Source organism: Panthera onca, chromosome D4 (assembly GCF_046562875.1).
Source record: "Panthera onca isolate mPanOnc1 chromosome D4, mPanOnc1 haplotype 2, whole genome shotgun sequence".
Taxonomy (NCBI): Eukaryota; Metazoa; Chordata; class Mammalia; order Carnivora; family Felidae; genus Panthera; species Panthera onca.
This window is the reverse complement of record NC_138351.1, coordinates 93,886,682-93,901,532: the sequence shown is the minus strand read 5'-3', so window position 1 is coordinate 93,901,532 and position 14,851 is coordinate 93,886,682. Positions and strand designations below refer to the sequence as shown.

The following is a 14,851-nucleotide window of genomic DNA, read 5'->3' as shown; positions in this document are numbered from 1 at the left end:
GGGGGTTTGCTGAGGCCACCGAACGGCTCCGCACCAGCTGTCCCTGCCTCGCGATCTGGGGAAGGGCCAGGCAGGGGCTGGGTGCCCTGGGCCCACCTGCCTCCCACAGACCTTCCGTAAGCTCAGGCCCTGGTGGTTTACTGGGTCACGCAGGTGGGGTGAAGAAACGGGCAGGCCAGGCAAGCTGGAGCCTCTGGTCTAGATGTCAGGGTTCGGGCAGGTCAGGAGGGCCTGGAGCCGCTGGCCGCTGCGGGGGATAGCCACGCATCTCCGCACCCCTGCGCCCAGGGCACCCAGAGCCAGAGCCTCGGTACCCCCAGCACCAGCACCCGCTGGCTGTTACCTGGGTGAGCCACCTCACCTCCCGGGTCCTCGATCCATTTCTCCCTGCCTCGGTCTCCGGGGGAAGCCACCTCCTACTTCGGTGCCTCAGTCTCCCCACTCTGCGAAAACGAAATCTTCACTGTCTCCTTGAGTTGCTCGTGTTCAGTGAGGTGATCAGAGCCGTCCCCAGCCGGGCATGGGGTGCAGACAGGGCTCCACAAAGCGGCCGCTTTGTCCAACATGGAGCCGAGCTTGGCAGATGAGCACTGCTTGCTGGGTGAGTCCCCCCACGGACTTCCGGATAGCCCTGGGAGGTAGGGAATGGGGGCGCGGGGGGGGGGGGGGGGGTGGACCCACCCAGCCTGAGCAGGCACCAAGAACGGGGCCTGGAAGTCGGGCGCCGCTCTGCGCAGGCCATCGGAGCCCCACCTGGGTCCCCTGGACCCGGAGGCCGGCTGTGACTTGGGCGCGCGCGGCTGCGCACCGAGGCTCCCTGGGCTCCGGCAGCGCCTGCCTGCGGAGGTGAGTGGCCGAGAACCACCAGCTGTCACCGCGCCACTACTGCTCCCCTCCCCCAGCGCCGCCGTGACTGTCGTGATTCTTACTACTACTTCCGTTATAAGGCGGCCCGGCAGCCGGCACCGAGACCCCTCCTGCCGGGGCTCCGTGCGCGTCCGCCCGCCCCCCGCCCCCCCCCCACCCCGCCTCCCGGCGCCCCCCGCCCGCCCGGGCCGATCCACTGCGGCGGCGGCGCGGGGAGCGCGGGGCGGGGCGCGGAGATGGGAGCGCCGCCCCCGCCGCCTCCCGCCCGTGCGCTCCCGCAGGATGGCGCGGGCCAAGCTGCCGCGCTCGCCGTCCGAGGGCAAGGCGGGCCCGGGGGGCGCCCCGGCCGGCGCCTCGGCGCCCGAGGAGCCGCACGGGCTCAGCCCGCTGCTGCCGGCCCGCGGCGGGGGCTCCGTGGGCAGCGATGTGGGCCAGAGGTAGGGGCGCGCGCCCGGGGGACCCCGCGTACCGCCGGGAGGGGCTCTGCTTCTCTGCCGCTCGCCTCCCGCACCGGCTCCGCTCGGCTGCACCTGCCGCGTCGCCCGCAGCCCCGGGAAGGGGGCGGGGAGGGCCGGGTTCTCCCCCTCCGGACCCTCACCCGGGCGCAAGGACCACCCGCTGTGCTGTCAGCCGGCCTCTGGGAGCCTGTGCTCTCCCCCTCCCTCCTGCTCTTAGAGGCTGGCACGGTGGGCCTGCAGGTAAGACCGGAGGGAAGCAGGGAAGCCGACCGAGGCACCCGGCCAGGTGGCTCGGGGACCCCTGCCCGGCCCTCTCCCACTGAGCCCACACTCCAGGGGGTTCCAGCCGCCGCTTGTGGGGAGGTGAGGCCAATATCCGAGTCCCCACTTCAGAAGTGGGCAGCATGAGGCTGGGGGGGGGGGCTGGCTGAAGGCTGCATAGCAGATTGGAGCTGGGACGCGGGTCTGAGCCTCCCTGGGGGGCTAGTGCCCGAAGCCGGTGGCAACCAGGGTGCAGCGGTCCAATTTCCTGGGGAGGGGCCCGCCTGGGGAAGGGGGCCTCACCGGCCCTTCTCCAGCTCCGCTGAGCGCAGGGCTGGACGCAGCACCCCCATTCCACGGATGAGGACACTGAGGCTCCGTCTGCGGCACTAGTCCTCCGCCAGCAGCAGTATTTAGCCAGCACCTTCTCTGTGCAGGGAACCCTTCTAGATGCTGCGGGGGAAACGGAGATGAATCAGATCCGCCCTGGGTGTGGGCACACGTTGTGGGCACAGAAACCTGTGCCTGGCAGAGAGGTGCAGGCTGGGCCGGGGTGAGGCGAGTGGGAGCTTCCAGGGCCGCTGGCCCTACGGGGAGGGGCACAGGAAGATGGGCAGGGGCCCTCCAGGCAGAGGCGACAGCCAGGGCCAAAGCCCGGGGAGGGTGCGATGCCTCGTCAGAGTTGGGGCCGAGGTTGGCAGGGACTCTCGGCCCGGCAGATGGTAGGATGAGGGGTGCCTCGGGAGCCTCTCCCCTGCCCCTCCCCTCTGGCCACAGGCTACCCAGGCCCCTCCTGCCCTCACACCCTGTTTCTGGCTCCTCCGAGCACCCCTGGTGGAAAGCTGGTGCCCGGTGGTTATTCCCATTTGCCAGAGCGGAATGCTAAGGCTGGAGATTAAGTGCCTCTGAGAGGCGCCGGAGCAGCTAATGGGCAGCCCGGGCGGGAAGGCAGCAAGTGCCGGCCAAGGCCCTGAGGACAGAGTCCTCTCCTTTCCATCCTCCTCCTGCGCCGCGGGGGGCAGTGGCTCCGGAAGCTCTGGTTACAGCCAGTCCAGCCTCTGCAAGAGACCGGTTCCCCTTGCTGTCCCTGTTCCTGCAGGGGTGCAGAGGCAGGTCCTGCCCAGCCTGCATCTGAACCTGCAGTGCAGAATGGGAGCTGAGATGGCAAGGCCACCTCCTCCAGGAAGTCCTCTCCCCTCCCCGCACTCTTCTGCCCCCAGTTCTGTGCTGACCCTTATACGGGTGGCCTCGCTCTATCCCCAGCAGCCCCTGAGGTACAGGTATCAGCCTCCTTGTGCAGAGCAGAGAAGGGGGGACTGTCTATAGCTGCGTAGCTGGCCCGTGGTGTCAGGGCCTGGAGCCCTGCAGCCCCGTATCCTCAAATGGCAGATGCACACCATGGAGTTTATTCTGGACAGGAGCAGTAGAGAGCCACAGCAGGTTCCTGAGCAGAGGAAGGCATACAGGGCTTTTTGCTCCTTGGAAACTCAGATCTGACGGAGGGTCCTGCACAACCAGGGCGGGGTGATGGGGACCTTCTGTCAGAGGGAGCCAGTGGCCAGAGCTCCTGAAGCTGGCCCCATCTGCATGCCGGGCCCCCTTCTGGGGCCAGCCAGGATCAGCGCTCCTGGACCACAAGGCACTGGCCTTCCCCAGGGTGGCCCACTACAGCCGGGGAGGCAGCAAGGCACCGGGAGGTGCCTGCTCCCAGTGCCAGGGCTCAAGCCCCCCCACCCAACACAGTGCACCCCAGTGGCGTGGATGCTGGGTGGGCCAGCACGGGTCCCTCCGCCACGCCGGCCAGCCCCAGCGCCCTGGGCTCTGAGCTCATGGGTCTCCTCCTTCCCCTCCCCCATGCCTCGTGGGGCCAGGAAGGGGAGGGGCAAGGCTTAGAAATCACGACCTGGAGGGGGAGTGTTGAAGACCGTCGTTCAAGAGCCTTTGACCAAGGGGTCCGGTGGACTCTCCCCGTGGGTCGGGGCTGCGCTGGGGCCCCTTCCTGACCCCAAGAAGCCCGGGGCTGGGGGGCCTTTGGCCTTCCCAGGTGCTGCCGCATGTTTGGTGTGCCACCCTGGACGGACGGACAGGGCTGGAGAGGAAGGGGCTGGTTGCTGGGCACCTCCCTCCCGCCCCTTCTCCGCCCCCCACCAGGTTTGGGTTCTGCACCAGGTGAGGGGCTCACCGGTGTATCCTCGGAAGGGACGTCTGAGTGGGTGGCCTAGAGGGCACGGGAAGACCGCAGAAAGATCTAGGAGGCAGAACCCAGGGGTCTGGGAGTGGTGGGGAGTGGTGGCGGGGTGCGGGGAGCACTGCGGACGGCCGCTTGGGGTACCTGGAGGCACAGCCAGGCTGGCAGTGGGACGCTCCCGTCGGTGTGGATGCCCGGAGGGGAGGAGAGGGGCAGCAGGCCAGAGGCCAGGATGGAACTCTGAGGTCCTGCTTGAGGCTGTGGGCAGAGGCCACTGTGTCCCCGGGACAGACAGAGAGTCCTGGGGAAGAGGGGGGCCAGGAGGAGGGCCTGGGCGGGGGAGGAGTCGCTGCGACCAGATGAGGCCGGTGCCCCGCCATTGGTAGCTTCAGGGCAGGGGACATCCGCGGAGGGGCCTCACTCAGAGGTGGGCTGACAGGCAGGGTTTGGGGAGTAGAAGGGGAAACTCCCGCCGAGGGGCTCCGCGGGAAGCCCCGGGAGGGGCGGGGCCTGGGGCGGGGCCTGGGGAGGCGGGGCCGGAACAGCTGGAGGCAGTGCCTGGCCGGGGATTGGAACCCCGGTGAGCCCCAGTTTGGGGCTGCGTCGAGGGGCCCCTGGGGGCAGCGTGTCCCTCCTGCCAGCGGCCCTGTCCCCTGACGACGGGTGTGGAGGGGCAGGGCGCACCTCTGCGTGCAGGGTCCCGGGAGCTTCTGTGAACTCGGGGGCCGAGGCAGGAAAGGGAGCGAGGACGGCAGGAAACACCTTTCAGCGGCGGCCACTTTGCTCCGCTGGCCCCCCTGCGCACCCACGCCCGCCCCCCCGCCAGGTGCTCTGAGCCCAGCGTGCAGCTCCACACCTCGGGGTTCTTGGGGCTCCAGTGTGGTCCTGCTCTCCTGCTGTCCTTCCCAGAGTCCCGCGCGTCTGCCGTGACCCCAGGCTTGCCACAGCCAAAGGCAGTAGGCGGAACCCCTTCCCCACAGGCCTGCTCGCCCCCCTCCCCTTTAGGTGGCCCCCGTGGTCCTCCAGGAACCCGGCCGCTCTCCTCACCCACCCTCCTTGAGCTCCACCACCACAGCCCCACTGCAACAGCCTGGGCCTTGCCAGGCTCCTGCCCAGCCCCCTCCTCCCCACCCCTCTCCGTGCAGCTGTCGCCCCAACTCAGAGCTTGGGGCGGCGCCGGGGCCAGGACAGGAAACCTGAGGTGGACAAACATGTAGAAGCTGCCAGAAGCTCCCGGCAGAGCCCTGGCCTCCTTTGCTCCTTGCAGAGCCCGGCCCCTGAGCACGCCCCCTCCAGTCCCTCATCGTCCCGGACCTCCCCGCAGCCCCACTGTGCCGTCCTGGGCACGAGGAGCTGTCGACCGGGGCACTCGGAGGGGGGCCTGCCCACCTGGAGGGCCCTGCACAGGCGGCGGGCGGCCGTGTGCGGATGACCCGGCCCGTGTGAGGGGCTGGCCCAGCCCTGCAGGCCAGCTCCTTCCTCCCTGCCATGGCCTCTGGAAGGCAGTGGTCTTCCCTGAACGTTCGCATCCTCTTCTGGAACATGGCAGCATCGAGGGTTAAGAGAGGGTCCCTGAAGTCCTCTGTGCACCAGATGGGTACGTCATCAGCAAATAGACTTTCTGCATATACACGCATACACACATCCCTCCAGAGCCCCCAGGGGCCAGTCCTCAGAGCCCCAGCTGCCACCAGCACCACCCCCCTGCCGGCCTCCCCTCCAGCCCAGGCCCAAAGCTGCCACCAGCCCAGGCCCGGCCATCATGGTGTCAGCTCTTGTGGCCAATCTGGGAGAATCCCAGGGCAGGCTGCCCAAAGGGTAGCAGGTGTGCGATTGCTGACCCAGTGGAGGGGTGCACCGGGCGCCCCCCAGGAAGCCTCAGCTCCCTGCCTCGGCCTGTCCTCTCCCTGGGAAGCCAGGGTACGGGGCTGGTGGGCTCTGTGGCCGGGCGCGTAGAAAGCAGGGGAGCAGAGAGGAGGCAGACAGACTTGACGAGGAGGGAGCCCTGGCTGTTGCGTCCGCCCTGTGGCCTTGTGTGGGAACCGCCTCTCGCCACATCAGCTTCCTGGGTATAAAGCGGGGCTGATGTGGCCCTCCCCTGGAGCTGGGGTCGCGGTGCCTGAGGCGGGCTTGGCAGGAGCAGGGACAGTGACCGCGCGCCGGATAGACCGATTCTTGCTTAGTCCTTGTGCTGAAGGCGGGTGTCTGCGGCCTTGGCCTTGTGTGCCGTCTGGCCTGGGCAGGGGGTGCATGTGCTACGGCCGCTGTGCTGCTTTCTTGGGCGCCGAGGGGGCCAGGCCCAGTGAGCGCCTCACCACAGGCTGCCTCCCGTGGGCACCTGGGCACCTCCGCCTGCCTGGGGGCTCCGCGGGTCTGGGGGTGTGCCCAGGGGTGCCCCCCCCCGACCCCGCCGCTTCCCTCGGACCCTGCCTGGAGCTTCCTTGAGTGTCTGTGCCCCCACCTGGTCCAGGAGCCCAAGCCCTCCGTCCATCCGTCTTCCATGTTGATGTGACCACCCGTGTCTGTCCCCAGGCCTCATGTGGAAGATTTCAGCCTGGACTCCTCTCTGTCTCAGTAAGTGCTTGCAGGGAGGGGGCCGCAGCAGGGAAAGACAAGTGGCCTCCCACCCCCAGCAGACCCTGGGAGGAGGGGGCTCAGAGTCCAGTCTGCCCTGCAGCCAGGCGGGACCGGGCACGAGCCAGCCCCGGCCACCGCCGCCCCGTGCCATCAGGTGCTGCTGCTGGGGGTGGAGCTGAGGCCGGGGATGGGACAGTGGGCGGTCCTCTGGGGAGGAGCCCTGGACTAGCAAACAGGGCCATCCAGAGGCGGACACCCACAGCCCTCAGGAGAGCCCAGCGGGAACGGGGACCCCCACCATTTGCGTGTGTGGGGACAGGCGTGCAGATGACTGCTGGGACCCTCCCCCCTCAGCCTAGCCCCCAGGCACATCCTGGCTTCCGTTAAGATCCAGGTCAAGTGGATGGTGGCTTTGAGGCTGGGGAGACCAACATCCTCCTCGGAGCGGCCACATCCTGTCCAAGCCCTGGGCGTTCAGCGTGGCCACTAAGTGGGACCCGATGTCATTAATTACCATGGTCAGCGGCGACAGCCGCCGCTCACTCAGCTTCCAGCTGCTGCTGACGCTCGCCCCCGCCGCAGCCTGTGACCCGGGCCTGTGATTACCCCGGCAGGTGTGTGGGAGCCGGGGGGGCTGGGCCACAGTCCCGGGCCTCTGGCTCCCCGGCCCAGCCCCCTGCGCTGCGGTGGTGGTGGGGCGGAGGGCCCCTCCAGCACCCGCAGGGCTCTCTGGGGCACCTCGGGCTTCCCAGGGGGAAACGGACAATTTGCGGCCACCCCAGCGTTGTCACTGGTAGAGCAGACTCTCCGTGCCCACCGAGGCCCCAAGAGGCTCTCCCAGGCCCCCGGCCCAGCCGAGGGTGCCAGGACAGGGGTTCTCTCCAACACGTGTGCAGGAGGTCCCAGGTGGGGCCGCCTCACGGGGGACATGCGGGCTGGGGTCACCTGTCCGTTGGAGAAGCCACTGGCCACCGTGCCTTTCCTCGGTCCCCCAGGCTGCTCTGCCCCTCCGGGTTCCCGACACGGGATGTCCCTGGCAGCGGGCCACCCTGGGGCAGCAGGTGGCCTGCAGGAGCTGGCCTGTGGCACTGGGCAGGAGCTAGAGGAAAGCCTTTCAGCCCTGGTGGATCCAGAGCCCCGCCACCCCGCAGGAGGGTCGTGGTGCCTGGAGGGGTGTCCCCCACAGCGATCTTTGCCCACACGGCCACCAGCCCCCCATGGGCGAGTCTGCGAGCCTGGGGCTGGGAGTGGTGGGGACAGCGCAGCCTTCGGCCCTACCCCACCCCCCACCCCCGGTGCCTCACTACTCAGCAGACACCCCTGCCCGTCCTCTGCCCCAGAGCCCGGCCCTTTGCCCGCACACCTACAGGAGGTGCCAGTGTGTGGGGGGTGGAGCAGGCCACATGTCTGTCCTGGGCTGGGTCCCTGGGCTGGTCACAGGCTCTGCCCTTGCTCAGAATAGCCGGCCTCGGGGTTGGCAGTTAGGCCGGGGCCCTGCCCTTTCTCTCGCGCGTCAGTCTGCGGGTTCCTGTGTGGAGGGAGTGAGCCACACGGCGACACACGGAGGGAAGCAGACAGTAGGACCCCGGCCCCATGTGAGTGCACGGCTGTCGTGGCCCGGCGGGCCGGCCTGCCGTGCTGTGTGCTTAGCGTCCGGCCACCCTCCCCGCCGCCGCCCTCCTGACTCTGCCTACGGAGCTTATTGGCACAGGCCATCTGTGCCGGGACCACCTGCCAGGATTCCCTGGAAGGCCTGCTCCCCGGGCCTGCCTGCCCGTTGGCCTCCGGGTCAGCCTGCCGGTCAGAAGGCAGACGTGCAGCCCAGAGTCCGCCTGCCCGGCTCGCCCCAGGGCGGCCACCCTCACCTGGCACGTCCTGTCCCGGTTTCAGGTTGGGGAGGTTGCAGCTGCTTTGCCGGCACAAGGGGGACTCTGTGGGTCCCCTCCAGCGTGGACAAGGCCCTGGCACAGGCAGGCAGTCGGCCTCGTGGGGATGGGGCAGAGGCAGCCGGGGGCTGACCCTTCCACCCCAGACATTCGAGAGGCCCTGGTCCCATGCAGAGCCCCAAGCCCCCGATGCCTCTGACCCCCTGGGCCAGCCTTGGGCCTTGGCGGGCCTTATTTTCCATGCGTGTCGGGATGAGTCTGGCTGGAGCCCTCCGAGGGGCTCCAGGGCAGGGCTCGGCAAGACGGCCCTTTTGTCTGTTCCGTCTGGACCCCTGTCCTCACCAGCCTGAGAGCCGGCAACCTCCGAGGACAGAGGAGCCTGGGGTGGGGCCCAGGTGGGGCCTGTCCAGTGTCCGGGGCCCACGGCCTGACCCCGGGCGTTACACCCAGGGTTTTCTGAGTCCCAGGCTCCCCTCAGGCTCTGGGCCCCGAGACCACGCCCTTGGGGCCCCCTGGCTTTAGACCTTCTTCCTGGGCCCCTGGCGGCAGGGGGCCTCGGACCGAGTGCACGAAGGAGCACAGACACCGACGGGGGGAGGGGAGTAGACCCTCGGGCTCCACCGTGGGGTCTGGGGCAGCTCGATGTTGAGGCCGAGCTCCGGGGCCACGGCACCGTGTGTTCTCAGGACCCCTCCCCCGGCTCGCGGGGCTTCCCGCTCAGCCCTTCCCTCACTCCCCAGAGCGGCTTCCGTGAGCCTGGTCACGCACCCCAGGCAGGGCCTCGAGCCGCGGCTGGACCGGGATCCCACCCTGCCCCCTGCCCGTGGAGGGCATCAGCGGTGGATTTGTGGCCCGGGGGCCCGTCCTTTCTGGGTGATGGGAGCGACGGAGCCGGCCACCGTCGGGACCTAGAAGGAGACCACGGGCACCAGCTGAGCTGATGGGTGCCAGGCCCCGGGCCACGCGTTGCGGCGGCCTCTCACTTAATCCTCCTTCGGGCGCGGGCACTTAGCAGACTTGAGAGGTTGAGGGTCAGATGCAGAGGGACAGGCTGACTCTCCCCAGAGCCAAAGCCCCCCCCATCTGCCACCCTCCAGACGCCTGTGGTGGACCTTTCCTGTCACTGCCCACCCCCCCCCAGGTGAGGAGGCCGGGGCTCGGACGGGTGCAGGGGCCACGGAGCAGCCGGGCAGGGGAGGCACAGGGCTTCTGTCTGTCTGGCCAGACCCGTCCGTGACCCCGGGGCCACCTCGTCTTCCCGTGAGCTTGCTGAGCCGAGAGTGTCCTTCAACCGGGCCCAGGCTGTGCTGCGAACCTCGGGGCCGCGGGGGTCCGGAAGCCCTCCAAGGTTTCCTCCTGCGTCGGCCCAGCGCCCCGTGGGGGTCTAATTACGCTTGTCGCCTCGACCGTACTTCAGGCTAAATGGACAGCTCGTAACCTGCTGTCTGTGGTGGTGTCAGAAGTGGGCAGCCGCAGCTCATGAAAAATTAAGAGAGAGGCTTCACGAGGCTCGATTCACGCGGCCACGTCCGCCAGCCCACGGCTTCTCCTTCACCAGCCCTCTCCCTCCGCGGGCCCCCCGCTGCTGACTGCCCTGGGGGGCCGTCCCGATGGGTGTCTGCAGCTGACCCCGGGGGACAAGGGCTGACCGAGAAGTGACCGGGGTTCCGTTTCTGGGGAGCTGGGAAGGGGCCGGGTGACCCGGAAGCAAAAGTGTCCAGGCCCGACCAGTCCCAGGTCAGCAGGCCTGACCCCTTGGGCCTGGGCAGGGGCGTCAGGCTGCTCTACGTGCGGCAAGGGGCCGTTGGCAAGCGGGGGCAGGGGCGAGGTTGGGTCAGGTCGGGGGAAGGAGCTGGGGGTCGCTCTCTTTTGCCAACAGAGAGCACAGGAAGGAGCCAGGGACTCCGGCTTCCTGCTTCGTCTCACCTGCTGGCATCTAGCTGTCCAGCAAGGATAGGCAGGGGACCCGGGGGGAGTGGAGCGGGGCTCTCAGCCGCATAGAGCGTGAGGTCCAACGTGGGCAGAGGGAGCGCCTCCGGCTCCTGCTTGGTCTGGGGAGGGTACCCCAAAGGGCAACGTCGGAGGGCAGCCGGGGGCTCAGAGCAGGGCTGGGGTTTAGAGGTCACCTCGCGCAAGCGGGCCAGGCGGGTGTCGAGGGGGGCCCGTGATCAGCCCTAGGGCGTCCCGCATTCAGAGTTGAGATGGGGGCAGCTGAGGAGTCTGGGGGGTGGGGGTCGACCAGAGGGGGGTGGGGGCAGGGAGGCCGCATGGTCGGTGCCCTGGGAGGCTCAGGAGGAAGGAGCAGGGCGGGGCCTCGCTGGCCAGATAAGGGCCCCGTCAGGGAAGCGGCCCGAGCGGGTGGCCCGCGTGGGGTGGGGAGACCCCTCTGTGGAGGCTTTGCTTCGATGGGGCCGGAGGGTGTCGGGGAGGGCTGTTCCCGGGCTGGGTGCTCTTCCCTCGGGCTCACTGACTTGCGTCCATCTGCCCCCCTGAGCTGACCTCACCGGGCCCCGGGCCCGGGCTCAGCCAGGCTCGTTGGACCAACTCCCCAAAGAGGCCCTCAGGAGCCCCCGACACAGCTCCAGGCGGCGCCTACAGAGAAGGGTTGGATTCGGGGCTTGAGGAGTAAGCCGGGAAGGCAGGGAGAGGGCTCCGAGGAGAGAGAGGAAAGGGGTCTGCGCTGGGGTGCAGTGGGGTACAGGGGTGTGCTGGGGGAGTGGGGGGGTGCCATGAGGTACAGGGAGTGTGGGGGTCTGCTAGGGGTACAGTGGGGTGCCGTGGGGCACCGGGGGTGTGCTGGGATGTGCTGGGGTGCCGTGGGCACACTGGCTGTGGTCTGTGGGAGGCCCGTCCTGCCTCTCTGGCTCCGGGGGTCCAGGCTATGGCCGTGTGACCCCTCCCTGCACCAGAACGTGAGGGAGGGGAAGAGCCCACGGCGCCCAGGCCTCCTCTGGGAGCCGTGGCCAGCGGAGCCCATTGTGGCCCAGGTGGAGGTCCCCCCCGGAGCAGGTCAGGAAGGTGCCGGCGCCCCGGCCGAGGGCCCGCCGAGGCATCGCCCTCTCACACCGTCCTGTGCCCACGGCAGGCTGCGGGGAGGAGGGCCGTCTCGCGCAGCTTGGAGACGGCGCAGCCAGCCCCAGGCAGAGCGCCCCATTCAGCTGTCGGGGGCAGAGCGGTGCTCGTTTCTGCCCCCAGGGGAGCCCGGCCAGGCGGAGGCCATTCACAGTCCGCCCGCCCGCGGGCCGGAGCCCCCTGCCCCGGGGGACGATGGCCGGGAGGTGGGACCCCCAGGACCGCGCTCCGCCTGTCCTACTGCCGTCAACGCCAGGGTTTCCGTCCTAGGGGGACACCGGGCCCCCGCCGGGCCAGCGCGCAGGGCACAGCGGCCACCGCGGGCCTGTGTCCAAGGCTGGGGCGGTGCTGGGCGGTGGCCCATTGCCCCAGACCCCGTGTTACCCCCAGGGACCCGACGGCCCTTCCCGACTCCGCCTCCTTCCCTGACACGCTGGGTGTGCCGTGGCCGGTCCCCGGGAGGCTGGGAGCCCGGGCAGGACTCAGGGTGCCTGGGGATTGGCCAGGGGCACAGGCGAGCCTGAGGGAAGGAGAGCAGCCTGGGCTGGAGGGGCCACGGCGGGCCTGACGGCCGGTGCCTACGTGCCCGACCCTCTTGCAGGCTGCAGCGAGCCTCAGGGGACAGCCCCGGGGCCAGCAGGCAGAGCAGCCGACCATCGGCTTCCGCTCCTACTTAGGGGACACTGGTGTTTGAGCCCTGTGCTGAGGGCCATCAGGGTTTGTTTAATGCTGGTAGCGGGCTGCCGGTGACAGTCACGACTGAGGGCCCATGGCTGTCCACCTCTGGTGCCCAGAAGGTAGCAGCCGACTGGCCCCAGCTGTGCCCCGTGGCTTTGGAAGGGCTGGCGGGCGGGTCTGCCGGGACCACGCGGGCAGGCCGGACACCGGGGCACCCTCCCGGTCCTGCTGTCCCCGCGGGTCTCTCTCGGCTCCTGCGGTGTGGGGGAAGCCGGTCCCGCCCTGGGCTTCGGGCTTGTCTCCCTGCTCGAGCCCCCACTGGCCGGAGCTCCCATGCCCCTCTCCCCTGCCCCCAGGGTCCAGGTGGAGTTCTACGTCAACGAGAACACCTTCAAGGAGCGGCTCAAGTTGTTTTTCATCAAAAACCAGAGATCCAGTGAGTGGGGGCCTGCAGGGGGAGCGGGGGCACAGGCTGGTGGGCGCGGGGCACGGGGGGCGGGGGGAGGCCCCTCGGCTTCAGGCCACCTACCCCCAGTGGGAGGGGGGACCCGGGACGTGCGGGGACCCTGCTCCCCTGCTGGACCCCGGGCTGGGCCGTGGCTGTCCAGGGCACCGGCACAGCCTCCTCCCAGGCGGGCCCAGCCCTCCTACCTGCACCCTGGAGGGTCCTCTGGCCACCTGCCACCCTTCGCCGCTCCCCCGCCTTCCCAGCAGGAGCTTGGCTCCCTGGGACCCCATCTGGGGTGCAGGATGGGGCACGGACCCTAGTCCATCAGTGTGCTCCCCAGGCCCCCACCCTTCCGTCCCAAGGAGTGCGAGGCGTGGGGAGCGGTCTGCACCCCATCTGGAAGGCAGGACGGGGTGGAGGGTCTCCCCCCGCGGTGCGGAGCACCCCTCAATCCTTGGGGGCAGCGCAGGGTGTCCCGGGTACCCAGGAGCCCTGACCTGCATCCCCCGCCCGCAGGCCTGAGGATCCGGCTTTTCAACTTCTCCCTGAAGCTGCTTACCTGCCTGCTGTACATCGTCCGCGTCCTGCTGGATGACCCGGCCCTGGGGATCGGATGGTGGGCGACTGCGGGGCTGGGGGCAGCTTGCCGGGACAGAGGCCGGTGGGGTCAGTGGGGGGTGGGGGGGTGTGCCCAGCCCCCGGGGACTCTTTCCTTCCCAGTGTCCGCCCCCACAGAGCGGGCCCTGGATGCCACTCAGGGTCCTGCCGACCGACAGGCTTGGCTCGGGGAGAAAGGTGCCCAGGCCGCGCACTGCGGCTGTGCGTGTCCGGCGGGGCGGGAGCGGCATTCCGCTGCCTTCAGCGGGGGAGGGGCGGGGTGCAAGCCGGGCAGGGCCACCCGCACCTCCTGGGTCCCCTCGCTGGCACAGAGCTCGCGCCGCCTGCCTCCTCCGGGTCTGACTTGACCGCGGTGGAGTCGGTCCCTCTTGCTGCCTGGCCTTCCTGCCACCGGTCCTGCCGGTCGCCCGTGCGGGAAGCACACTCTTCCCCGGGGGGCCGTTGCAGTCTCTTCTCCGTGCCCATGTCCGGCAGCCTCCGCGACGCCTCGGCACGACCCCTTCCCTCCCATGCTGGAGACCACACTTCTCCCCTCCGCTGTCTCTGGGCTTCCGGTGCCCGGCTGTGTGGTTCTGGACAGTCCCGTCTGCCCCGTCTCTCCTCTCGTGCCCCCTCTGGGTGACTTCCTTAGCGCTGCGTCCGGCCCTGGCTCAGTCCTTCTGCATCACGCTTTAATTTCGGAGACTTCCTTCTGGCTTTCCGCCTCTCTGGAGGTGATGTCTCTAACCCTGCCTTTCTTACGTGTTTCTCTTGGGCTCAGTCTCTGCTTCTCCCGAGCTCACACTGGGTGGGTTTCTTCAAACGTCCAGCAACTTGGGCTCTGCTCACACTAAGAGTGGGGCACTCAGAGGCTGAAGTCCCATCAGTCAGGACAGGCAAAGCCTGGTCACCACTGTCACCTGGGACAGGCTCAGTCCTCAGAGCGGATCCGTCCCGCCTCCTCCCTGAGGGCGAAGTGTGGCCGCTTGACTCCTGGGGCCGAGCCGGGAAGGAAGCTGGGGCCGGAGGACAGTGCAATCTGCGGAGCGGGGGGGGGGGGGGGGGGGGGGGGGGGTCCCCAAGCCAGACACCCTTTGACCCTCCCTTGGGGCCCCTCGTGTCTTCATCCCAGGTGGGGCTGTGCAGACCCAGCCGCGGTGGTTTGAGAAGGAAGACTGGGGGTCCTAACTGACTCTCAAACCGCTTTCGTCCCACCTTCTCTCTCCAGAGGCTCCTGGGACATCTGGTTGCACATCCCTACAGGGACCAGGGCTAGGAGTCGTTGCCGGTCCCTAGCACGTGGATGGGCGGGTGGGAGGGCGAGTGGCCGGATGAGACTAGGGAGTGGCTGGGTAGAACGGATGGGCAGGTCGGTGGCTGGATGAGCTACGAATGGGGGGCCGGTGGCTGGGTGGGTAACGGGTTGATGGTTGGAGGACGGTGGTAGGTGGATGGGAGGACAGCCGGCCACTTCTGTGGGCAGCGACTTTGCAATAATAGCCCCAGTAAGGCTCGGGGAAGTGGGTCAGTTGGAAGAAGAGTGGGAAGGAGCTGCCTGTCACCATGGGGCTCTGTGACAGTGGGATCCTCTCGGTCCGGGACCCTGGCATTACAGCTGGGGCCGAACGAACAGGTCTGCCCCTACCACCTTCCCGGAGGCTGGGCATCCGGCGGGCTGAGAGAGGCTCGTTCTTGGGGTGACTTGGGGTGCCCCTGGGAGTCGGCACCTCGGGGTGGGAGCCCAGCTGTCTCTCTCCCTGGCTCGAGAGCATCGTCCAACCTCGTCTGCGGCGGCTCCGGCCCCCGGGAGGCACCGATT

General features: G+C 69.0%; 1 protein-coding gene across 8 annotated transcripts in view; it reads left to right on the top strand.

Annotated features, from left to right (window-relative positions):
- Positions 1-14,851, top strand: part of KCNT1 (potassium sodium-activated channel subfamily T member 1) — a 60,676-nt gene that overhangs the window by 24,817 nt on the left and 21,008 nt on the right. For 4 of the 8 annotated variants that reach the window (XM_081790998.1, XM_081790997.1, XM_081790995.1 and 1 more), the window contains 2 exons: positions 12,344-12,423; positions 12,952-13,051. In XM_081790998.1, coding sequence (XP_081647124.1) covers positions 12,344-12,423; positions 12,952-13,051 — 180 coding nt within the window. Of the gene's footprint in view, positions 1-1,102; positions 1,305-7,852; positions 7,947-12,343; positions 12,424-12,951; positions 13,052-14,851 lie in introns of those variants that run through there. The other 4 variants (XM_081790994.1, XM_081790991.1, XM_081790992.1 and 1 more) reach the window with 3 other exon arrangements.